The 25,722-nt window shown below is 46.0% G+C and overlaps 1 protein-coding gene across 6 annotated transcripts in view; it reads right to left on the bottom strand.

Moving 5' to 3' along the window:
• Nucleotides 1-1,696: 1,696 nt before the first annotated feature.
• The window catches only part of ARHGEF6 (Rac/Cdc42 guanine nucleotide exchange factor 6), a 46,440-nt gene continuing 22,414 nt past the window's right edge, over nt 1,697-25,722 (bottom strand). For 5 of the 6 annotated variants that reach the window (XM_004175767.6, XM_072929002.1, XM_072929001.1 and 2 more), the window contains 17 exons: nt 23,448-23,518; nt 22,180-22,274; nt 21,435-21,530; nt 20,487-20,609; nt 19,060-19,198; nt 17,146-17,205; nt 14,871-15,017; nt 13,928-14,014; nt 12,854-12,932; nt 11,844-11,977; nt 11,458-11,583; nt 8,720-8,740; nt 7,814-7,907; nt 6,610-6,699; nt 5,807-5,906; nt 4,929-4,983; nt 1,697-4,011 (listed from right to left, as the gene is read on the bottom strand). In XM_004175767.6, the coding sequence (XP_004175815.1) occupies nt 3,871-4,011; nt 4,929-4,983; nt 5,807-5,906; nt 6,610-6,699; nt 7,814-7,907; nt 8,720-8,740; nt 11,458-11,583; nt 11,844-11,977; nt 12,854-12,932; nt 13,928-14,014; nt 14,871-15,017; nt 17,146-17,205; nt 19,060-19,198; nt 20,487-20,609; nt 21,435-21,530; nt 22,180-22,274; nt 23,448-23,518 (1,658 nt within the window). In that variant the 3' untranslated portion in view covers nt 1,697-3,870. The remainder of the gene's footprint in view (nt 4,012-4,928; nt 4,984-5,806; nt 5,907-6,609; nt 6,700-7,813; nt 7,908-8,719; nt 8,741-11,457; nt 11,584-11,843; nt 11,978-12,853; nt 12,933-13,927; nt 14,015-14,870; nt 15,018-17,145; nt 17,206-19,059; nt 19,199-20,486; nt 20,610-21,434; nt 21,531-22,179; nt 22,275-23,447; nt 23,519-25,722) is intronic. The other variant, XM_030272358.4, reaches the window with a different exon arrangement.

Consider the following 25,722-nt stretch of genomic DNA (forward strand, 5'->3'; position numbering starts at 1 on the left):
AAACCAGAGATGGTGCAAACTAGCATGGCCCGAGACAGGGGGAGAAGCTTGGAGCAAGTGGATGGGGAGGAGAGAGCTGTGAAGAGTGTGTGTGTGGCTGAAAACAAGGAGTGGAAAACCTGCTTGCCACAGGCAGGGAGAAACTGTGATCAGTGCACACTTTGAAGCCTCCTGCAGCCCCCAGTCCCAGTGGCCAGGACCACCTGCCAGAGACCTTGGGCTGGGCTGTGGTGCCCAGCCCAGATCACTGAGCAGGGATCCAGGAGCTGAAAATTGCATGGTTGAGGAAAACAATTAAAGAGGGGAGGAAAAAAACAGTCATTAAACAAATCCATAAATTCTGCAGCAAGGGCAGCAGATACCAACTGTCACCTCCCCTGCCTGCGGGCTGCCTGACCAGCCCCAGACCCTGCCCCCATGGCTGCCTTTCTCAGGGCTTTTGTTTCTTGCCTGTTTCTTGACATGCCAAAAATAGTCCTTGGGATTCAGATGTGAGGTAGCGTGTGATGAGAGGGGACAAGGTACAATTGCTGCCATTCACCTGTGTCCTTCCCCCCCATCCCTGCCTGCTGCCGTAGCTGGTGCTGTTTCCTGCTGTTTAAAGGTCGTCAATACAATGATTTTTGACATGAGGACTCTATGCCAGTCCTCAGGCTGTGGATTTTACTGTTTCCAAATTGATTTTTGTTTTGAGTTAAGAAGGGCTTGAGCGGGTAATGAGTTTGCAGGGCATATCAGCAGGACTGGCACAGGGGTGATGGATGAGCAGTGACAGGAACAAGCAGCAGCATGGGCATCTGCTGGAAGAAGTGTTTGCATGGTTCAATACACACTGAGCTCACAAAAAAAAATTATATATATATATATATATATATATATATATATATATATATACACACACATATTTTATATATATATATATCAGGTTGCTCCAAGCCCCATCCAATCTGGCCTGGAACCATTTTTCCAGGAATGGGGCAGCCACAGCTTCTCTGGGCAACCTGTGCCAGGGCCTCACCACCCTCACAGGGAAGAATTTCTTTCTCATATCCCATCTAACCCTGCCCTCTGCAAGTTTCAGACTTCAGTGTTTTGATATGATGCACCCTAGGCTAGTTTTTCTTTTTTCCCTTGCTCTTTTTCCTACTCTGAGTGCTGTGTTTGGGGAAGGAGAGGAGGATACAGCCCTCCTGCCTTCAATCCTTCACTTCTGCTGTGGACTGAAGACTGTGGCACATCTCTACCAAAGAGTTAAAAAACTCCCAACCTGCAGGAGACGTCTTGTCCAAGTGGTGGTAGACCAAAGGAAATCCTGTCACCACACCTAATTGCCAGAAAAAAATACACTAACAGAAAAAAAAAAAAATCTCAGGCAGGAAGTCACTTATCTACAGCAACTGCCTGGTGCAGCAGAGAAATCTGTTTTCCATAAAGCATCATGTGAACAGAGTGCACATGGGGCTTGAGGGATGGAAACACATCCCTTGCCCTGGGACCAGGCACCCTTGGCCTGCTGCAGTTATGAGTGATGATGCAAGCAACAGTCCAAGTGCCAGCATCACCTTTCACACCAGTATTCCCACCAGTAAATCAGAGAGGTATGATGCTGCCATGGCATTTTGAGGAAATCAGTGATGCTCAGAGCAAGCACTGGCTTTGCTTTCACAGTAGAAACACAGGAAGCAGCTCCAAGGGCTAAGAAGCTACTTTTATCCTTTATTTGTTGAAAATGTCAATTAAAAAACTGTTCAAAATAAAAACATGTTAGAAAAGTTGAACTTGCATAAGTAGTTTACAGTAAATAAATCCACATGACAAAGATACACTGGAAGGCAGCTGACACAACATCCATCTAAAGACAGACTCACTGGAACCTATTTACAAAGCACTGTAAACAAAGTAAATATGGAAACATTGCTGTCCATCTGGCATGGCTTCTTTTCCTTTTTATTTTATTTTCTTGTCTTTTTTTGGCTTCTAGCTCTTGACAAACACTTGATCCAAAAAGTCCCAGTGTGCCCTCCATCACATTACATCTCACAAACATGCATATGTACATAGCATGGGTTTCAACTGAGCCTGGGGGGAGTAAGGACACATTTAGACCCTCTCCCTGGAGTGTTAGTGGCCCTTGATTTGTTCTGCATGTCAGCAACCCAGTCCCCAGCCCAGCTTGCAGCAAGTAGTGGGGCCAGGCAGTACCGAGGGGTCTGGGCATGGCCTCCCCGAGCAGCAGGAAGTGCAGCAAAGGTCCTGCTCCTGGAAAACAATTCACAGGCACAGCAGGGCTTGACTGCTGACCAAACCACTCAACTTTGTGCCCAGGGAGGAATGTGGGGAGATGCCATCTGGCTGGGATGTCTGGGGATGGCAAATGTAGCCAGACCTCTGTTTTACTCTAGAAATAGCTTAAAGAGAGTTTCTTAATACACATCTTGAGATGTTTTGGAGTCTGTATCTCCCAAAAGAGCATTTGCAATGTCCTGGCTAAATTTTAATGGCAAGGAGGGAGTTGCAATTATTGCCTCTGTTATGTCCTTCAAAACCAACATAATGGTGTAACTGTAATTAGCTGTGGTGCCTCTGCACACCCTCGGACCATGCTGCCCTGTGAGATAAATAAGACATAATTAACTTTAACAGAGGATTATTTTTATAATGCTGTTAAGGAAGGAAGGAATGAAAACACCAGTTCTAAACTAGGGCATAACACCAAATAAGATAAGGAGAGCTGATACATATGCATGTTGCCTGTGTGCTGTGTTCAAGGATCTGTGAGGGTGTTGTACATCCTTGCCTCAGGAGCGTTCCAGCTCTTGTCAAAGCATAAATACCTTCTCTATCTCAAGAGAAAGTTCCTTTTCCCTAGCAGAAAGTCCCTGTGCAGTGATGTGGGGAGAAGTAGCCACTGGCAACATTCCCAACCTTTGGGAAGGAGCGATGGAAAGCATGAAGGGGGCAGAAGGGAGCAGGGGACCAGCACATTTGGGCTGCTTTTTGTTGTAAAGCAGTGTTTACATTTCATATGGAGAAAAGCATGTCCTGCAAGAGGAAGCACAGCAAAATTATAATCTCCTAGGATACCGAGACACTCAATGTGAAAACAAAGCAGGGGGAAGGAATTCTACATCATGCATATGAAAAGGGATGGGGGCAGAACAGCAGTTACCTGTTGTGCTAATCACGAGCTGTAAGGTGGCAGCACTGTGCAAAATACCTTCCTATGCACAGGTGCTCCAGATCTGGCTTCCCCAAGGAGTTCAAACATCTTCATGTTAATTGCACATTTTAATCAATATCAAGGCCACACAGGAACCACAGTATTGCTGGGCTCTAGTTCGCTACAGTCAACTAATGGGAAAAAAGAAGATGGATGGGAAAAGCTTCCCCAGTTGTGATTATCTAAAAAGAGGAGCATGGTGCTTTTTTGGTTTCTGCTCAATGCCACCTCAGTAATGTTTTCATTCAATAAATAGGTACTGGTGCTTTTGGAAAGAATGAAAGCATTAAAAAGTGCTTAAGCTTCTTCTAGGAAACTGCTGCCCAAGCCTTTGTGAGCAACAATCACTAGCAGAGTTTGTATTTGCTCCCAGTAGCAGGTACAATGAGGTATTAGTTGCTGCAGATGAATTGTGAATTGTGGACTGCTTGCTTACTGGTTCTGTTGTGATTGATTGTTTTTGCTTTTTTTCCTTACTGGATGGAAGAAAAACTATTTTTTTCTCTATTACTTTTTTGGGTTTGTTTTTTTTTGGTAACAAAATACCCCAAACCAACAAAATAAGGAGCAAGAAGAGGCAAAGGATCCAGTTCCACTTCCCAAAAATACACCTGAGCTCACACACCACTGCCAGCAGCCTCTCCATGAATTCAGGCAATCAGGGATGACTTGCGCCCGGTGTCCTCCCTGCCACACTCATCTGTCTGTTTCAGCAGCCTTCTCACCAGCTTCTCCAAATCCTTCCTGGATTTAAGCTCTTCCTCCAAACACTGTTTCATCCTTTTGTTTTCCTGCAAGGTGAAAAACAAAGGAATAAAGATGCAGTTATGCCCATGCACTTTATGCAGTGAGGTACTTGCATGCATCTTCTGCCTGATGCCTCAGAGGTGATGGAATAACAGAGACATTTAATAGGAGTTTGTGAGGATGAAGAACGTAAGTGGATCAGACCACAAGGAACCCAAACAGACCCTTACTACCTCACAGATGTGCGCAGAAGTTCCCTGACTTTGGGCAGACAGAAACATCCTCCTGGAAACCTAATTTTATCCTGGGTTGAAGAACCCTTTTCTCCTCTGGTGGTTTCTCCCACCTCCAGACTTGGGACAGGAGGAAAGAGGACATATTTCCTCTGAGTCTACAAGAACTGGTGTCCACCAGACCTCTATAAAATGAGTGACCAAGATGAAAGAGCTTTTGGAATAGGGGGAAAGTTTCACATTACCACAAAGACCAACTACTCCTTCCCTCTTGCTTTCTCTAGCACTCAAGCATGGAGGATGAGAGGAAGCGTTCTCCAGCTGCGACAGGGAAGGTTTATGTTGGATATTAGAAAAAGTTTCTTCATGGAAAGGGTTGTCAAACACTGGAACAGTCTGCCCAGGGAAGTGATGGAGTCACCATTCCTGGCCGTGTTCACAGAATGTGTGGGTATGGCACTTCAGGACATGCTTTAGTGGTGAACATAGTGGCGGTGTTGGGTTCATGGTTGGACTCCATGATCCCAGAGGTCTCTTCCAACCTTAAAGATTCATGATTCTGTGATTCAGGAAGGTAAACCAGAAAAAAAGTACTGCTCATTCAGGAATTTTCAGGATTGGGCCAGGATCAGCAAGACTTTTCCTGGCACCGACCAGCTGAAGATGACCCAGCACAGATGGGCTGGCTGTCACTCAACTCCCAGCACAAACAATCCCACCCAAATTACCTGCTTCAGCTCTTTGACTTCATCTTTCAGTGCATAAACTGTGTCAACAAGACTTCTGAAGAAATAAATAAAAGAAAAAAGAAATTAGAGTTGGCGTGCAGGAAAACAGTGATAGCATGGGAGGGGCTGACAGGAAAGTTGCAGCCAGATTCTGCTTCCCAAGCATCAGGCTTCTGCCTAGGAGGGGACTCTGGAAACAGCCCAGGAGCATTTATAAGCCACTGGTCCAAAACTCAGAGCTCTTTTCTCAAACCTTGATATTTTGTTGTGCTTTGAGTTATCAGCAAAGGTCTGTGGCTTTGGCTTCCTTGTTAATGCTATTGCAATAAATAACAACGACTTTAAAGGTGGAAATGCCTGAGTGTCTTTTGTAAAGCAACCTTGATTCCTTGAGGTTGTGCCGCAAAAAATCAAACATGAAAGGAACACACTGACTGGATTGGAAAGGGAGAGGCTCAACACAGTCACCCAGAGGCACAAGTTACAGAATAGGCACAAGTTACACAGGCAAGTGCCAGGCAGGCCCCTGAGGGGAAGCAACAGCCCAGTACATCAGTAGTTAAAAAAATAAGAGCCACTTGTTTGATTCTGTCCTCACTGACCCCATTATCCTAGATCTGCACAAGCCATAAAATCGGGATCCAGACTCCCAGAGGAATACAGCCGTGTCAGGGCAGCTGGGAGGGTGGCCCTGTCCTTAAAAGGGACAAAATAGCAGTTAAAATTGTCTGGTGGTTCTTTGCCAGAACTAAGGCATTAGTAAATGACACCAGGCCTGCTCCTCTGTAGAGGCAGAGAAGGAGAGGGCATTGGTTTTTAATGCCCTTCCAAAAAGTGACACAGGGATCTACCTGCAAGTGGGGAGCAGCCAAACTTACTTTTCCTCTGTGACAGTCTGGCCATTGCTTCGTGTCTCCTCTATGATGATTTTCTCTTCCTCAGGAAGAAGGACTTGGGGGATGGAGTCTTTACGGGAGCCTGTGTACAAGAAATATTCATGAGGGAGAAAAAGGGGCAATCTTCCCTGGTGTCCATGCTATATCAGAGACAGAAGCTCTCATTTTTCCTGCTCCATCAGCCTGGGGCAGGCTGGAGATGTCAGGTACATCCCACTAGCCCAGAGCTACAGCAGCAAGTGGAAAATTTTCAAGAGTACTCATTGCACCTAAAGTTACATCATGACTTATAAATGAAACCATTCGACTAGGATCAAGAACTCCCCAAAGAACCATGGCCTCCCTTTTTTCTATGTACCATTATTAAAGTTGAGAGATTTAATTGGCTGACATCTCACCAGCAATGACAAATAGTTATATTTCCAGAGGTGAAGATGTTAGATAGGTTCTTATGAGGCAGGTTGCTCTTAAACATGCAGCTGATTGAGAGATAATATTCATGCTTCCTTTCTAAAGCTATAAGCAACCTGAGATTATCATCAGGTAATCACTGGTGAAATAGCAGTGTCTCATCTGCCCTCCTACCTGCTTCATTCTCTGTGTTTAGAAGAAAAACAATGGTAACTAAACCACTAGGCAGATGAAGCTTCCTTATCTCGAAGATTGAACGCTACAGTTTCCTAGCATGAGTCTCATTGCTGTATGATGCAACATCTATTTTTTCCCAAAGGGGTTATCAGTGTTGTGGGCAGAGTACGAGCTAAATAATGTGTTTGTGTGCCCACCTGAGCTGAGAGCTTGCTGGAAGCCTGCCCCAGTACAGTATGCCTCAATCACCTTCAGGATCTGAGCATCCTCCTCCAGTGCAGCAGTACCTGTAAAACATTGTGAACAACAGCATGCACAAGAAACAAGGTACTCTGGCCTTGTCTCTCACAGTCTTTGCTCTCAATCCCCTTAAGAGACCATGCTGTTTATTTGGCTGACTGCCTCTGGGACTTTGGCCAATCTGTTTTGTGGTCCTTTACGTTTTCTGGGCTTTGTGGCATCAAGCACCATGACCAAATGGTGTGAAAACTTATTTCTAGTTGCTCAACTTGGCAAAACTCAGGGGGTGATGCCCTACTTCGGGTGCAGGCAGCACCAGGAGATGGGCAGGCAAAGCAGCCCTAGTGTGGGAGGTCTGGTACAGCAGCACCAGAGCAGGACTTGGAAACATGAAGTGTTAATTTCCAGACTCTGCTCAGTGCCATCCTCTCAAGGAAGAGAGCTAATAGTGGAGCTGCGCATGGCTGCATGACCATGGCTTGACCATGGTGACCATGGCTTTTTATGTAAAGCCCCCAAAATGTGCCTCAAGTGGGCTCTAGGGAGCTCTCAGGACACCCGTCTTTGCAGGTGAACACCCCTGTGGGGATGGGGATCCTTTTGTTTCCTAATTCCCCATAGACACTGTTCTAAGACATGCTGGCATGGCCAGGTAAGGGTTTGTCCCAGCTGCCAGATATATTTGATGTGCAGTTTAATGCAGTTTTTAACTACTTGGAAGTAGTTCCTTGGCTTCATACACAGAATAAGACCACCCACAACCCATGACCTTGTGCTAGCAATCACAAGGAGGGTGGTGGCATGTCTGGCACTCATAACTGGGAGGGGAGGAGGAATGTGTTAAAGGCTGAGGACCAGTGCACTTCCAGAAGTCTCCCATGCTCAGGAGCACATAGGCTCAGAGTGAGAACATCCTGTCACATCCTGCACTGCAAGAAAGGGTGTTTTCAAAGTCCCCTGGAGATCACTGAGAACAGAGAAATCTCCAGAAATGAAAGAAAAATAGCATCACAGAATGGTTGGGGTTAAAGATCATCTAGTCCCAGTCCCTGCCGTAGGCAGGGACACCTTCCACCAGACCAGGTTGCTCCAAGCCCCATCCAACCTCGCCTTAACACTTCCAGGGATAGGGCAGCCAAAGAATCTCTGGGCAACACTTACTTTTCCGAATAACGAACTCTTCATCGGATGGTTTTCTCTCAGTTTTCCTTTTTGGAAGAAACTTCTTCATTGTTTTTGGACTTTTGCTGGAATCCTACAGAGAAATAGACTCTTTTGTTTAACTAGAACCAAAGACAGCTGGAACAGTGGAGCAGCACAGATGGGTGCGAGTACCCATGCTACTACACACAACACTTTAGAAAGCTACAAAGCAGACAGTGACAAAGTTGGGGAAAATTATAGTTTTTGCCCTTCACATGTACCAGTTGTGACCCACTGCTCCCTGGAACAGCAATGGGATTTGCACTTGCAGGTTTGGGCCAGGACAGGCTCCTCTAGTAAATTCAACTCTTGTCTAAAATCCTTTAGCCAAAGAATTCAAATACATTCATAGCACTTTTAGTTGCTTACAAACTCTGTGGTCTGTGCTAGAAAATCCTAAAATGTGGTTTATTCCATTTACTTAATTTCTAATATAAAAGAGTTAGCAAATAGCTCTGCTTCTAAATGCCCACAATTTGAGAGTATAAATCCCATACACAAATATACACAGAGAACAGACAAACACATATAAAGTTAGTGTTTGCTATGACTCCATGAATAAGAAACACAGATTTTTATCTTCTTCACTCAGTTAAAAGTCTTGCCGATTTGGACAGAATTAGAGTATTAGTAGGTTACATGCGATAAGGATTTAAAGGAGAAGAGGCATGCCAGGAGGTTTAAGTACCATAACACTAAATTGTTTCTGAGAGTTATCTTAAAATATATTTGCCAGTTGCTAGTGACTCTGACAATAACTTACTGATACAATGAGGCAAAATTAGGGTCACGCAAGCACAAGAAGCATTAACAGGAACAAGCATTCTGTGCCACAACAAGCCAAAGAGATGTATCTACCCTTACCTTTAAGATATAAGACATCCTCTACAATGAATATGCAAAGAAAGAGAAGATGAGTGTGAGAGACTGATGATTTTTATCACCGAGTCCATTAAATCCGCAATTCTAAACCACATTTCAGTGTTAGTCCTGAGATTAATGCAGCACACCCTCTGTACTGGTTTTAAAGCATTATCAGCATGCAAAGGAGCACTGTGTCATGCAAACCTGAAAATTTACATGTGAGACGCAGGATGAGTGGGCATTAATATACTCTAAACACAGAGAACATGCCTCCTCGGTTAGTAGTGGGTGTCTGTAGATGTTGGTTGCCTAAACTGGTGCTTACAACTGCGGGAGCCCCATGTGCCTGGCTCCATCCAAGTCCCAGGAAGCACTTAGGGTCTGCACTCAACACCAACCCCAAGGGCCTCAACCCAGCCTAGTCAGGATGCCCTGCCCAGCCTGGTGACAATCTCCTGGGACTCCATCTTCTCAAAGGGAACCTTGCATCCTCACTGAAGACCTGACCATGTCAGGCATCAGCACTGCAAAACCTCCCTGCTTCACTGGCAGGGACGGGGAATTCCCTGCACATCCTGTGGAGGATTCCATCCCTGGATCCCATCCCTGAGGTGCTTGATCCAGGGAGCCACAAAGCTCTCCTGCAGGTCTGCCCAGCAAAGTCCTGAACCCTGATGTTTTAAAGCCTTCCCCTAACGCAAAGCAGTCAGTTAAAAAAAAAAAAAAAAAAAAAAAGTAGTAGAAGAAAAGATCTGTAAATCATTTTCCCTTTGCTAAACTGAATCCAGACACAGCACTTTAGCCACAGAACTTACCTGTTCTGTCATTTCAAATGATTACTGGAAACAGAACAGGAAAAATACCCAATTTCAATGGAAATACCAAGACTGAGGTGCCAAACACAAGCAGGGTCTGAGGTTTCCTGAGCTGGGTACAAGGAAGTGTATAAGACTACGCCATCCCATCATACGTTATGAGAAGACAAGTAAAGTAACACTGGATGTCTAAAAATCTCAGCTCATTTAATCAAACTGTCCCACTTGCTTTCCTGCAAGTAACCTTGAAATTTGTATTCCTTCATTATATCTTCATTATATGCATTGTTTGTTTTGTGCACTACTTTAAATTTTAAAAACTTGAAATACATTGAAATAGGGATTCTCTTTAGGGATTAAGCATCCCAGAGGGAGAGATGAGACAGATGTGGATCTGCTTGGGCCAACAACCACTTATTCCCCATCTGTCATCACATGCTTTTGTCCCTGAGTCTCGGCCCAGGCAGGACTGACTGAGTACCACGCTGTGCCTGCCCAACTCTACTGGACATGTTGGCCTTTGGGTTTCTACCAACATGGTCAGCACAGCTTGTTCCCATAGAAGCCACATTTTTGGTCCTACGACATTGTGCAGGTTACCATCCAGCATTCTATCCCTTGGGACTTGCTGTGAGCTAGACCCGTGTGGCAAAAACCTCTCCCCCGCTTTTGACAGAGTGTTTAATTCCTGCTATGAGTGGCAGGGGACAAGAAACTGCAAAGGACCATGATATTAATGACATCACTCAGTCTGTCATTTTTCTCACAAAAAAATTTCTCTTTTACCTCAAGTCTCTAGCTATATTTTTAATTCACCACACAAGCAAGAAATGGTTTAGCCTCCATTAGGAATTTGGAACATGCAAAGATTATAGGTCATTTTCAGTCTGCTCAGTTGGTATTTAAACAATTTAATTCCCAAACTGAAATGTCTTTATAAATTCCAAGAAATAAATGCAACAAGATGCAATGAGGCTACTTAAAACCTCTACCTGGAGCAGAAGATCCACAGTTCTGCCAGCTGCCAGACTCTCCATCCCTAAGTGCTGGGAGGGCTAAGGGGATCCAAGTTCCCTCCCTGTCCCCATCCCTACTTGGGCAGAAGCACTCCCAGGGTTGCTGTACCAAGAAAGGCAGCTGACTCAGATCCAGAGTGCTCTCTCAGTAAGAGGAACATTACCTGAGATACTGGTGAGTAATTCCAAAAATTTAACATGAGGTAGGGAAGGAGAGTACTACAGTTGTGGTGCAGGGTGACAACAGAGTTAGGCTGTATTTTGGGTTTTCCCACACCAACTCCCAGCTCCCAGGCTGGGATTCCTGCAGGTGAAGCCATCCCTCAGCTGCTGCCGCCCAGCAGGACCTGGCTGTGTAACACTTGGGTGGGTGGCAAAGGAGGGTCAAGCTCTACATCCTTCTCCAGCCACAAGACGACACAAGAAACATGGGCAGGCATTTTGCCTCTTCCTCGTGGTGCACTGTCGCTTCTCAATCCTATACCACTAAGCTGCTGCCACAGCTGGAGCTGGAACACATTCCAGCAGGAAGCAGGTCCCTGTCCACAGCTCAGACCAAGGCAGGAAGGAGGAGAGGAGGTAGCTCCACCATGGCACTTCCAAAAGACAGGGCTCAATGGGACACCCAGATGTGGGACTGGTGAAATCCAGCAGCAGAGAGTGCTGGCTACGGCAGCCAGCTAACATCCAGCCTCCAAACACAAGTACTCATGAGTCCGGTGTAGCAAAAAGCCCAGCACAGCAACCTACATCTATCACAGGACTGGGGCCTAAGTGGCAGAGTAATTTCTCTCAACATCCCCAAGAACCTACATTTCTGTGCCTTTGCTGTGGGATACAAAACTTGGACACAAGGTCTAGGGATTTTGTGAAATCAGGGTCCTGGATAGGCAGGTGGGATTATTACCTCTTTGTAACTCAGTGCTGCTGAAGGTCTGAGTGGAGGAGCAGGACGGAGGCAGCTCAAGCTCCAGGGCTTGAGGATTTTGGGGGGTTCCAGAGGCCCACGGATCTGCCCAGCTGAACTAAATGTCTGAGAAAACAGATGAGAAGCAAATCAAGACTGTTAACCACCAAACAAGGCAGCGAAGTGGAGGGGGATGGACAAGTGTTGAGATACTGAGACATCTAAGTTGCAACAAAAATAGGGCAGGATACATGTAAAATGGTACAAGCACAATATGGTTACAAAGTAAAGGGCAGGATGTGTCTTACAGCTGTCACATCACCTCAGAGTCAGGGTGCTGCTGAATCAGAGAGCTCAGGCAGCAGAGGCCAGGAGGTGACACTTACCGAATGAGGGCTCCAGGACTGTGTTTTGGAGACAGTGCTGCATGTCCCTTTGGTCAGCCTTTGCAAGTGGTCAAGCCATTCGTGCAAGTCCTGGCTGGTGCTGCAGGACACAGTGATCCGCTCCATCGTGTTCCCTGTGGCAGAGGGTTAAATAAATGTCTTTAGCAAATGGTAGAGACTCAGGAGGAAACACAAGGTGAGATCAGCTCAGTGCAGCAGGAAATGGCTCCTCAGTTTGCGCAGTCCAGTGGCTCCAGAAAGGCCAGGGCAAAGATAGAAGCATTAATCATTAAGAATCACTAAGGTTGGAAAAGATGTCTAAGATCATCAAGTCCAGCCATTAACCCAGCACTGCAAGGTGCACCACTAAACCGCATCCCTAAGCATCTCATCTACAATGATGATGTGACTGACCATTTTGCTGCAGGCAACCACTGACAGTGTGGGAGCTGCAAGAAATGCTAAGGGAGCTGGTGAGATGAATGTGTGAGGATTATTTAATGCTGAAGGTCATTAAACACAATATTTTCATGATTAACAGGATCCTGACACCCAATACCACCAGCACAAACAGATGCACTGCAGCCCCGGCACTGAGCATGAAATGACTGTGTATACCTACAAGTAATGAGATAAATTGAAGGGGAAAATGGGATGAAAGCTCCCTCATGACCAGAACCATGTATCTGTCAATAAATGAGGTACTCAGAATACAAGGGATGGCTACTGGATGCAGACAGGGCACACCAGTGCAGAGCAGTGCTACTGGGGTGAGAGATTAGTCCCATACAAAATATTACAGTCTTCAAAGGTAGCCAGAGGCAGAGCTCCAGGGCACTTGAAGGATATTGCCTCAAGCAGGACAGAGGTGCTCAGAAACTCAGACAATACATGGTAAAAGAGCAGGAGGAAGATCATGGCAGGGGGTTAGTGCAAGGAGGACCAGTATTTTCCAGTGGCAACTGTGGCTTGCACTGGAAGGACTGCCCCAGGCAGAGGGCCCCACTGACCTGTGATTTCAAACATGTGCTCATTCCCTTCGGCATCTTCCAGCTTTGTCAGCACCATTCCTGTCAAAGGCAGCTTTCCCTGGGAGAATTGAAGAGCAGTCAGTGTCTGCAGGTGTTGTTCTCCTTGTTTCTGCTGATTCCTTTCTCTTTGGAAATCGGCATTTAAAATTAATTTGTGAAGGCTTCAGACTGCATGAAGAGTTTCCTTTAATGTATGGAACTAGATTTCCCTGCACAACTAGGTCAAACCCTGGAGATGAGGCTCCCATGACAACTGAGTCATCCCCAGCTCATCTGCTGCCCTTTCCCTTCATTCAGTGCAAACCTTTTTTACAGTCAAGTCAGAAGGATCAATTTCCCCTGGCTTTTTCTGAAAGCCTTCCCCATCCCTCTGATTTGCATGCTGAACTGCCTGCTCACCTTACTCCCACCAGTGGGTCAAGTCAGAAAACCCAGCCAAATATTTCCCAAATCTTTCTTATCTTCCTTGCTATGACAAATGGCACATCAAAACAAGAGCATCCTTTTCCTGGCAGTATTGATGGTTTCAGACAGCTGGAGAAAAGCCAAGCTCTCAACAGCCATTGGATGGTATGGAAAATGGTAAAACACAAGAAATGCAGAGTTATGTAGTACCTCATGGAAAGGAATTTTCATGCTCTTTGCAGCAGGCTTTATAAGTATTTTCCAGAGATGTCACAAAACTGAGAGCCAGCTGGCTGGTCAAAACCCTACAGCTGGGTCAGGACACCTTACACACACTACCCACTCTCAGAAACAGCAGGTAGAAAAACAGGTTTTGAGGTTTTTTGGGGTTTTTTTTTGGTTTTGTTTGTTTGTTTGTTTTTTTTTTTAATTTCACAGCATTTACTTACCAAATGTTGCTTAACCAATTATCAGGACAAAGACACTGACTATCCTGGCACATGGTAAAGCCAAGTCCCCATTCCCAGCCTGTGGTTTTTGCATCACAACAGAGAGTTCGAAGGATGCAGAGGACTTGCATTTCGTAAGAACTATCTGTTTTGCTTTTTTACAATGAATGCCTTGCAACTTCAAACTCAGCAGGCCTACCTGATAGATGAACCCACTCATCCGTGGGCTTGCAGACAGCATCAGCAAAACATTGGAAAATAACAAGAAATACCGCTCCTCTTTCTCCTGGGGGGATATGAATTTAAGTTAGTCCAGTCTGCAATGCATCACAAGCATCTGCCTCTAGGAAACTGAACCTGTTGCAGCTGGAATCACAGCCTGTGAGATCACCCCCAAACCAACTATTCTGGCTTTTTTTTCTTTACAGCATCTCATTTATGTACCAATTTTCCCTGCAGAGATTTTTGCCAGCATCCTGATAATCCTCTTCCAATCACTGCAGAGTGCCTCAGAAGGCCTTATATTCCCCAGCATCCCACATCCCAAATAAGAAAGACTTCTGGGACTAGATGCGGCATGGGTTTGTTTTACAGGTCTTCCCTTCCCAGGGAAAAATTGCAACAGCAAGCAATTCAGTGCCAACAGGTACTTTCCCACACTGAACATGCAGCACCATGGCTTTAACACCACTGGGGAAGGTCTGTGTCAGGCACTGGTGCGATGCGTTAGGACTAGTAGGACAAGAATCACTCCAGTTAGTTCCAAAACACAATCAGCTCTGGGGTGGGACATCAGAGCAGCCCCTGTGATGCACATAGGACATTTTCTAGTCACTCCCATATCTCAGAATAAGCCACAGGGGAAAACGAGGAAAATTAATGTGCTATATGACACTGAGATACTTCTTCTCTTTGAAAAGTGGGTTAGCAAAGGCCTGAAGCTAAGCTTACGGTGTGCCTGATTCACTCCAAAGATGTGCACAGTCCCACTGCACAGCTCTTCCCAAGAGAAAATTATTTATCAGCATTATTTGTCATCAGTTTGTGGCCTGGAAGGAGAGGAACCTCACATCACTTACCATGGGAGCAAGTGGGTATTCAGACATGAGGTCTACAGCCAGCAGAAGGAACACCACACTCACCTCACTTCCCCCAGACTGCACCATGACCTGGGACATGTAGATGACATTTCCCATCATTTTTATGTCCTCTCCTTCCCAGCGCTGGATGGATTCAGAAAGGATTTGCAGCTCAAGTTGTTTCCTCTTCCTCAGTTCCTGGCATTGTGACTGGGAATCACAGCAGAGCTTTGTTAGCTGAAGGGCAGAAGCCAACCCAAACCATCCCAGTTTCACCAGCAACAACTCACACAGCCCTGTGGGCTATATGATGGTCATGTCAGGGATCAGGAAAGCCTGCTTTGGCTCCATTACATAAAGTCTGTTAAAAAAATCACATCCCAGTGATTTATGAAGTACTGATTACATTCAAATGTCAAGAAAATTGCAAACTGCACTGAACAAACTTTTCTTTCCAAACCTGCCCTATCTCTGAGAGTTCAGGGTCACAATTTCCAAACCAAGACAGCTGTACAGTTAAATGTCTCTAATTTTGCTACTGCTTGGAGGGATATTGTCCATTTTGTCCAAACAGTAGAGTTGAACTTGCAGTACTGCAAAGTCCCCACAAGTCAGATGAGTGTATATTTTCTAACTAAAATTTGGGAATCCAAAAGCGGGATTGGGTGGTGCTGTAGATTAGCACAAAAAAGAATCTTCTGAAAGTGCTGTTATTGAAAAGACTGCACCACTGCTGGGCAGCTGGGGACTATAGAACTCTAGGGAGTAACCAAGTATCTCATCAGCTCTCAGCAGGAGAGGACAAGGCTGTCTGAACAAAGAATCCTGCAAATTCAAGCAATACTTTCTTTAACTGACCCCTCTGCCAATAGGGAAAATTGCTGCAAAACTAAACCAGGGCTATTTTCACCAACTGCTTGGTTTATTCCAAACTCCTTTTTCTGACAGAGATTTTCCTCCTTTCCAATTCATTGATTATCCAGCTCTTCAAAGAGAGGCTGCATTGAGTCTAGCTTGAAATCACACACATTTGAACCAAACTGGGGTTTACTCTGGTTCTACAACTATTGTATGTTTTGATGGCTCCCTAAGAGTCCAAATCCCATGTTCCCAGGATAAAAATGCAAATATAATCCACAGGAGTTCAGCACAGTCTGTGCAGAGGCACCACTGTGAATCACAGCGGCTCCTTGGTCCCTCCCTGCCTTTGCTTGGGAGCCTTCCTGGTCCTATAGCAGGATCACATACCCATCACAAGGGGCATCTCTGTCTGTCTAACCTTAAATTCACACTGAACCTCTTTAGTTGTGTCATAATGACATTAAATTACTCATCACCCAAGTACACATTTCAAGTAAAATCATCCAGCACTTACAAGATTTCCTAAAGATTAATGACACCTTGTAATTTAAATGAGTTATTCCCCTGTTAGCTTCCAGAATAAATGGAAAGAGTTCTGAGTTTCTAAGTAAATGTAACATGATTACCCTTTCCTGTTTTCTATGAACTTTCTCTTCCCCATCTTTTATCTGCACTGCTAAACGCTTGCATCTGTCACAAATGGGTGACATCTGCTGTGCTAAAGGAAGGAAGCTGGACCATATCTGGAGTGGTTATAGTGAAAGGGTTCTCTGTGGCTAAAAAGGAAGAGAGACTAGAGCTTTTTTCCATAAAAAACTTTTCCAGATAAAACCTTTGTGCATCTGGATGGCTTTTCTGCCTCTATTTCATCTCAGTGCAGCAGGACTTTGAGGGGTGCAGAGGACAGAGTTCACAGAAATGGGTTTGTTATCTCTGACTCACCCATTCTCTCTGTTCCCCACTGATGGCCATGGCACCTGGAGCCACAAACTACTGGAATGTGGTCCAAGCCTCCTGATGCCCATGGAGCAAACCTCAGCAAAACCAGGAGTTACTCCATGGGCTCAGAGGGGAACTTCCCAACTGGCACCAGCACTTCCGTCAGTCACAGCAGTACTAACTTCTCTCTCAATGAGCAAATGGTTGGTCTAGTTTCAGGTGTAAAATGATTAGAGATTGGAGGTAACAGGACATGAAAGGGACTCTGCTGCCACCACGGTCCACACGTGGCTTTCAGTAATAGAGGAGAAACTTGGAGATCCACCATCTCTGCCCTGGCACCATAGACCAGCATATACTTGCCACAGCCAGAGGAGTAGCTCTAGGCTTGAAATGTGAAATTAAGTGTCTTTGTAACCCATGTTTTCCATTCCAAAAGACCTTTTTTCCTAATGAGGAGAAAAATGTCAGGCTTGACTCATTATTTGTGAAATGCAGACCTGAAATGGAGGGCTCTATTTTAAGAATTGCCACCTACCACAAGGGACTTGAAGGATGTGATGGCTTTCAGAACATCTTCATGATCTGCATGCGCCTCCTAGTGAAGGAAGAGCAAATTCCTCAGCCATCAGCAGCAGCAGCACCCACCCTGAGCATTAACCCACCCTGAGCATCACCCACTGTTCCAGTACACTCAGGGCTGAGGATACAGGCAGCATGGGCTTCAGGAGGAGGTCAAAGTCTCCCAGGTATCTTTCCCACCATCCACTTCAACATGGCATGGCAAAAGGCAGCTATGCAATTTACTGATACCAATTTAATGAGTGTGAAGTGGCCAGAGCAAGAGTAGGTATGACTGGACTTAGAACAAATCTGAATTGCAAAGAAAAATCAATGAAAACAGGCAGTGGTGCAGGGTGCACCTTCAGGAAGGAAACTTCCATTGCAGTGCCAGGTATTCCAGCCACTGCCCCATCAAGGGTGGAAATCTACCATCATCAAGGTGGAGGCTTCACCTCTGGCTTTAAGGGAGGGAATGTCTGAGCAGAGAGCTCTTGGGCCAGGTAAAAGCAGAATGGTGCCCCTTATCTCTGACCCCAGCTGTATGAAAGTGCTCTCACAGAATGTTCTCCTGGATCTAACGCCCTGCTCCTCACCACAAAGTCCTCATGCCAAGCAAATCATAAGGTGTCTAGGTTGTGATGGAGCTGCGCCTGCAGCCTGGCATTGCTCATCTGGAATGTGGGACGAGTGGCTGCCCTGAACACACCTGCCTCCTCAGCAGCTCTGCAGCAGTGCAGGGAATGCTGTGGTGTCCATCCACAATGCACACAGCCATCCTCTTCCCACAGCATCGCAGCTTAAACCTCAGGCCTACTGATTCATGCAACAGAACTCCCACACTCAGCTTAGAAACCAAGACAAATAGGTGACGTGTGTGCCCCCAAACCCACTGCTGAACCGCCTGCAAGGAGGAGGCAAAGAGCACAATACATGTCCTGCAAAGAGCACTTTGTCCCTGCATGGGCATGGTGACTGCATCCAGGCTCAGCTCAGTCCCTGCAGCTCAGCTCAGGCAGGTGAGCGGGAACAGGTAGGTTTGGAGTTTGTCTACCCTGCAGGCTCTCATGCCCTTTCCTATGCAGGAATATCCCTGGCTCAAGCATAGAAGTTTTAATCCTTTGGCTTGATTGTAGGTCATGGATAAATGTGCTGAGTTAACTGGTAATTAAAAATGGATGAGGAGAAAAAGGAAACTTGCTTAAAAACAGACTGTTACTCTTCACCCCTTGCACCACCCCTGAGTTTTGCCTTCCTGCAGATGGAATGCACCAGCAGTGAGTAGCAGAGCTCCAGTAGCAGAGATCTCTACGGCCCTGGGACAAAAAATGTCCTGAAGCACACTTGCTTCTTGCCAAGGAAGTCTCTGTGCCCCTGGCTGCTCTCCCTGCTCCCAGGGGCTTGCTCTCCACCCCTGTGTTTGTTCTGGCTTCCAGATCCATGTCTGTCTGTGCAGCTCTGCCTCCACCCAGGAGCACAACCCTGGGGCAAGGGGTAGGAATGTGCCTGTGAGCCACAGGAGTGAGTGGCCAGGCTTAGGAATCTCATCAAATGTTAACAAAAACACTGATTTATTCTCAGCTGTAAACAGCAGCTGTAGCCTGACCCTAGACTCTGCTTTTGCTTGCGCTGGAAATGGCCCATCTTTGAGGAAGGGCTGGGATGAAGAGCAGGCAATGTGTTTCCACAACATTTCTCAGACTCTTCCACCAGTTTCTCACTTAAGGTGGATAATGTCTGGGGGACGTGGGACATCTCCTTGGAGATGTGGTAAATACTTTTAGCCATGATGTTCAAATACCAAGAGGCAGAGGTGTCTCTTGAAGCTCAGGGAGCAGCTCTGGCAGCATCAAGGGGCAGAGCCTGCCCAGCAGCCCCACACCCCACCTACCTCCATGTGCCGCTCCAGCTCCTGCAGCATTGTCACGTATTTATCCAGCCTCAGGAAGGGCTTGCTGAGGCTTGTGGTCAGGATGAGAATGCCTGGGCTGGCTGCACCTTGGCTCTCCATGAACTTCTCCAGCTCATCACTTTAAAAAGAGACAACAACAACAAAAAAAAAACAACAAGGAGAGCTCTCAGAGTTGAGGGCTGTGTTTTGTCTATGCTCTGCTGATGGCCAGGGCTCTGCTCTGAGCTGGGCTTCCTAAAGGCAGCACAAACTCCCCTCTCAGCTCCCCCCACTCACACCATGGAACAGGCAGGGAGCTTCTACCCAAGCAAGACCTTTTCTCCTCTGGAAAGCAGGAAAGGATGTCGTGTGGCCATAGGTGTTGGAATGCACAGCTCCTGAGGCACATTGGTGCCAGCAGCTGGTCCCCCAGCAGGGGGACCAGCTGGGCCAGGTATCAAATGGATGGGGAGGAGGCAGGGGCTGCATAAACTCGTGTTGTGCTGGAGGAGGCTGCAGCAATACACTGGGACCCTGCTGGAAGCTGTGATGCAGGTGTTCGCATGTACATTGCTCCAGAAAACATGGTTTCTCTGTGTCAGCATATTTGCCAAAGCTGATTCTTTGGTTGATTTAGGAAAAGGGATCAGACTATGGAATCACATGAATGAGTCATTTGCTGGAGCCAGACTTGTTGTTACACTGAATTAAAGCTGGATTTCAGCAGGTAAGTAAATATATTGTGAGTTCCCATTGAAGAATGGGAAGACTTAAACACTATGGATGTGGTCCTGGCTTTCCCATCCTTGCAGGGAAGACAGCTAACCTGCATTAGGGATGACACAGAGGTAGCATCTTGGCTTGGCACACACTTGAGCAGGACATTACACAAGTTCAAGTGTCTGCTCATGTGGGTCACATTGAAGAAAGATGTTATTAATGTGATCTACCAATGACCCTGAAAATCAACCATTTGATTGAATAGAAGCTCAGTGAATAAACTGGGTAACTGGATGACTCGATGACCATTCTCCTTCTGTAGTCATGTGCTCCCCACCGCAGTGCCACAGGGGAACTCCCTCCCATTTGTCAGTGTGTGAGCACTTGAGCAGTGGGTCTGAAACAGCATCTGGGCTGTTTAGCAAGTAACAATCACAGAAGATGCTACTGCCCGAGCTGAGGCTGCCTGTTTGACCCAAGGTGGGAGTCCTGTGCAAAAAGGACCCGTGAGATCAGCTCTGAACACGAGCAGTGTGAATTGTCTCCATGCTGAAGCTGAAAGGCCCTGATGAAAAGCTCAAAGTCCCAGCAGCAGGAAATACCCTTGACCTATTGTCAAAACACAGGTCAACAGCCGTGCCAGACCAAGTCTTAATAACAAAAGTTAACTTTTTAAAGGAGTCTCAATCTCCTTCTCCATCACTCACCTGTGCTGTGTGAGGACATTCACTGCTGAAGGGTGGTTAGCACAGTATGTCAGGTACAGGGAGCGGAACTGGGGCATCAGGTTCATGAAACAGCCTCCCACACGCTGCTGGTTCTCAGGGAGCCTACAGACACCAATACACCAGCCACGGTAAGCCTCTGGATCTGCACCCTGCAGCTACAGCACTCTCAGGGACCTGCCCAGGAACTACCCACTGCTCAGGGACCTTCCCAGGTCACCTCATAACTGCAGCACTGAGCAAAATATCCACACCTGCCACCTGGGGAGGAGGAAGAGGGGATCCTCAGGTGGGTCTGGGTTCCTGTGCTGCAGACAGTGAGCATCACAATCCATTATAAGCCTCAAACCTGTGCCTCAACCTCTCACCAGCAGAGTTACAGCTGGGATGATGAGGATGAGGATGTGCTGGAACTAAGAGCAGTGTGAGGGTGAGGGGTACCACTCTCTGGGCTGCCCACGAATATGAAAAAACAGAGAAAGAAGGAGAAAGCACAGCCTCAATATATTCTCAACATTCAGTCTTTCCCCATCTCTTTTCAGCCCTTAGCTAAGGCTAATCATGTCTGTCAGCTTCCCTGCAGGAAATTATCACCTCTAATAATTTGCTCTTTGCTCCCTGGCAATTCCCATCTTCATCCCTGCCAGATCTCCCACCCCACATGTGCCTGCACCTTGGGTTAGGCACACTTTTGTGTCAGGTCTAGTGACACTCATTCAGCAGATGCCTTAATACCAGCAATGTCAGAGTTCCTTCTGTCTTTCCTCCTGCCAAAGCACTGCCTGCAACCTTTTCTCAGTCCTGTTATTTTCTTCTATATTTAACAAGTCTAAGACAGTAGTCAGGAGAAATATTAATGAACATGCCTTTCTATTGTTTTTGGCTACAGTTAAAACACTTAACAACCTCAGTGCTATGACACAAACTTACTTTGCAACTTCTTCCAAGGCTTGGTTCAGTGTTTGCTGAAAAGCAGAGATTTCTTCCATGTTTCCTAGCAGTGCCACGATGTCCCCGGTGCTAAGCCTACAAGAGCCACATCACCAGTCATCATCAAAGAAAGGTGCCCTCAGGAGTATCCCATTTTTATCCATCAGCAGTCCTTCCAAAAAGACACCAAAATTTCTGCTTCCCCAGATACAGCATCGGACAGAACACAAAATTCATGATCTGTGAGCTACAGACCACAGTCTCCTAGAGAAGAAGTCTGCTGCCAAGGATTACCTTAATTGGATTTTAATCACTTAATCCCACTAATCTTTTCAGATCTTTAGCTGTCTAATAGACATAGAGAGATGGGATTTCAGCCAGAGGTGGGGAGGGAGGTGTGTGCACAGACAGAGAGTTTTGTCTTAGGGATTCATGCCATGGGTTTCCCTATGGGAGGAAGGTCCAACAGGTAGGGACTTCTTTGTTCCTTGAGTGAGGTTGGTGTTTCCAAAGTTAATGTGCCTGTTTCTGTCATCCTAAGAGTCATAATGCCCTCATTTAGGTCTACAAGGCTGAGAGCACAAAAAATTTTCTCATATGAAGATTTTGGGAAGGGAGAAGTGACTGAAATACAGAGGCCTTAAATACGACTCTCTCATCTCTCTTGACTTGACAATGTCTACTCTGTCCATGACACCCCAAGGCTCCCAGTGTTCTCTCCACCTCAGATGCCCTTATATCTTACTTATCGTATGACTGGAGGGGTCTTAAATAAGTTCCCAGAAGTGACTGTAGTTCCTTTGCATAATCTCGTTCTGTTTCCAGAATATTTTGCAACACCTAGGGTGAGAGACAGAGCACTAAGAAGATCATTGTACTAGCAAATTAGTCAAAAGAACATGACATCAGCTTCCTAGTCTGGAAAAGCATAGAAGTGTATTTTAAGTCCACAAATTACATTTCTTAATGCAGAACCCAGAACACTCAAGGAAGTCCTGGTCATCAAATATTGAGATTTTACTTTGCAGACTTGGGGAGGCCTGGAAAGCAGGTGTTAAAGGCTGCACCAAGGATGGCTTCTGTGGCAGATCAAGCAGGGCACACCTCATTTGCCACTTCAGAGATGTAACAATCTGCTAATCCTTCTCAGCAGCTGGTTTGTCTCTGGCTGCACAGCAGACAAACACAGTGCCTGCACACTCCCAGTCAGCACTCCAGTTTCTCAGTGTGGATAAGCTCTGGAGAAAGTGGAGGTGGCTTCCATCTCCCTGGACATACTACTTCTGCTTTGCTTTGCTTGATATATATTTAGACATACTGATGGTCAGGATTCAGCTCCAGCCCTGAGAGCCAGGGATATTCACATGAGGCATCTTCACTCTCTCACACCACAGCCTGGACACAGGGGGCTGTGGCAGCTGCCCCTGCTTTACCAGACCTCCTTGCTTTGGCAGTAATATGTAAATGAGGAGATGTTTCCCCACCCCTTCTGCAGCAGCAATTCATGGCCTGGCAGGCTGCTCCAAAGCCAGGTCCAAAGCAATTACAAAGCTCTGAGGGCCATGAGCTGGGGCAGCTGCCTGTTCTCTGAGGGCTGCAGCTGCTGGCAGAGGCATAGGACAGGCACCATGGGGTGTAACATCTCCAACCAAAGCCAAGAAAGGGGCTAGAGCCCTGATTTTGCTTGCTTACACCATGACATTATCTCCCCATCCTTATCATCAGGAAATATTGTCCCTTCTCTCGCTGCACTGATCTGAAAGCTGCCACCTCTCCTTAATTATCTCAGTTGTTTACTTCAAGTCTCTACTTTTGACATCTTGCAGCCAATTCCCTTCATGGTTAATTGTCTCAATGGCCTTGAATCAAGGGAATGGGAACAGTTGCATTTAAACACAGAGTCAAGTCCCCAGTTGTTACAAATTGCATCAATGATTTTTAAGGGAAGGAGCTACTTCAGAAGATTAATAACATGGTACTTATTAAAAAGTATTATCAGCACTTTAAACTTACCACAGGGTAATAATTCTTTGTCAGCTGAGTGTTTTCTAGCCCTTTTAATGCTTTGGGAGAGAGTGGTTTATCTGTAAAAAAAACAAAACAAAACAAAACAAAAAAAAAAAAAAAAAAAAAAAAAAAACCAAAAAAAAAACCAAAAAAAAACCCCAAAAAATCCATGAAGAAATTACAGTGCACAGCTCTCATTATTCCATCAGGAAAAGACACTGCCACATTATGTCCAGCAAATATAACTTCACCCCTCTGACCACAAAACTTCAATTGCAGGGTTTGTTTCCCCATTTCAAAAAAAAATAGGACAAAACCAGTGGCATGCATGACACCGACAGTGGCCAAGCGAGTCATACCAGAAGCTTCGTGCAGCCTCTGCCAACCAATGTCCAGGTTTACTCCAAAATCCCTGGCAGCAGCCCAGTATCTGTCAATGTTTGGAACTACAGTGTTGCTTCACCTGGCCCACTAAAGTCGATTTTAAAACTGGGTGTCTGTCAGAAATGACAGATACTATGTTTTTATCCAGGTGATTCACAAGGCACTTGAAGCCAACCCCAACCAATCCTATCCCCACAGTCACTTGTTAAGCAAAATCCTTTTCTGAATGAAGGTATATTTAAATGAAAAGCTCACAAAACCCTGGAAATAAATTCTCATTCTGTGTTTGATAAATCCCAGTGGATGCCTCCAGCTCTGTACATATGTGCACACACACACAGACAAATCCCTGCTCCAATTTTCCTTCACTGGGGAAGCCCCTTCCCTTCCAGCAGCATGGCTTTCCCAGCAACACCATCGTCCCTCTGGACAGGGACAGGCAGGCAGTGCAAGGCTGCCCCAGTCCTGGCCATATACTGAAACAGCTCTGTGCCATGTGGAGCAGCCAGGCTCTCCTGGCTCCCTGCAATTGCTCACACAAGGCAATTACTTTCACACTGATAGCAGGGGAGAAACTTGAAATTGATAAATTTAGTCTCTTTATGTACTGTCTAAATATTGCCCTTGTAGTGCTTCCTGTCACTTCCAGCTAAAGGCTCAGAGGAGTTCAGCTCCACAGATATTTCACAGAATCACAGAATATTTCCACTCAAAGGGTCTACCTAGGACACAGCACAGCTATGGACACTGCTGAAAAACAAGTAACTCCATTCAGAGTGTGCCTGAAGTTACACTGTGGAGGTGGGAAAAGCAGCTCCTTGCTGGCTGCAGCCCCAGCAGCGCTTCTGGGGCAGGGAGGGTTCACTGATGGTCCCTCCCTCCTCACTCGCAATACAGACACATTTCCTGAGCATGCAGACACCAGGGCAATGAACCCTCCTGCCACATGAAATGGTGCTGAGAGAGGATCTAGAGAGAAAAGCTCTGCAGACAGAAAAATCTCATGGGCTCTTCCATCAGGAACTATGGGAGACTAGCCCTTCACTTCAGTGAGGTACTGTCATGTCATGCAGCTCGCATCTAATTTTCCCTTTATGACTCAAGTTTGCTCTCCTTTGTTTAAAACATCTCTCTTCTCCCCTCACTGAGTTAATTAGTGATTCCTGAGTTGTGCCAGACAAGCCTTCAATCCCTGCTACAACTTCTTGCTCCAGCTCAGACATCATTTCCCAGAGGGAAACAGTGGGAGATGAGACATCTTAACAATGATTTTTTTCATTTAGAATCAAATAAAAACTGACCTAATTCTGAGCACTATATAATGATTTTTTTCCCCCCTCCTTTGCTTTATTTTTGCTAGAGTAGAAGAAAGGATGTCTAACAGGGGCTGCATATATTGCAGCTACTTTGCAGACCCCTGCTGGCATCTCAGTGTTTGAGGCCAGAGCAGATCCTGAGCCATAGAACCAGCACCAAGCACACAACTGGTCTCTGCCTATGGTAAGTAGTCAAGGAACACTAAGGAGTTAAGCTGCATTTTGCAAAAAACCACTTTAATCTCACACAAAGGCCTGGACAGGGGTGAGCTGCTTGAATGGATGTGTAATGCCACAGGGCAGTTGGCCAGGGGCTTCACATCATCACCACCCTACATCTGGGTACAACCACATCACAGAAAATGTTAAGGACACTCAAGACGAAGATCAGTAAAGACAGATGTCATCAGACAGATCATCCCCTCTCTCTCTTCCTTTCGCAATATTGCCTCAGAAGCATCTGGGGAAAAATGTACTCTGTGAAATCAACCATCACTACTGGACCAAAACATTGACAATGCCCTGTGGCTATGCAGTTTTTGTCATATTCCACACTGTAATAGTGAGCATCCATTCCATGG

Source organism: Taeniopygia guttata, chromosome 4A, assembly GCF_048771995.1.
Source record: "Taeniopygia guttata chromosome 4A, bTaeGut7.mat, whole genome shotgun sequence".
Lineage (NCBI taxonomy): Eukaryota > Metazoa > Chordata > Aves > Passeriformes > Estrildidae > Taeniopygia > Taeniopygia guttata.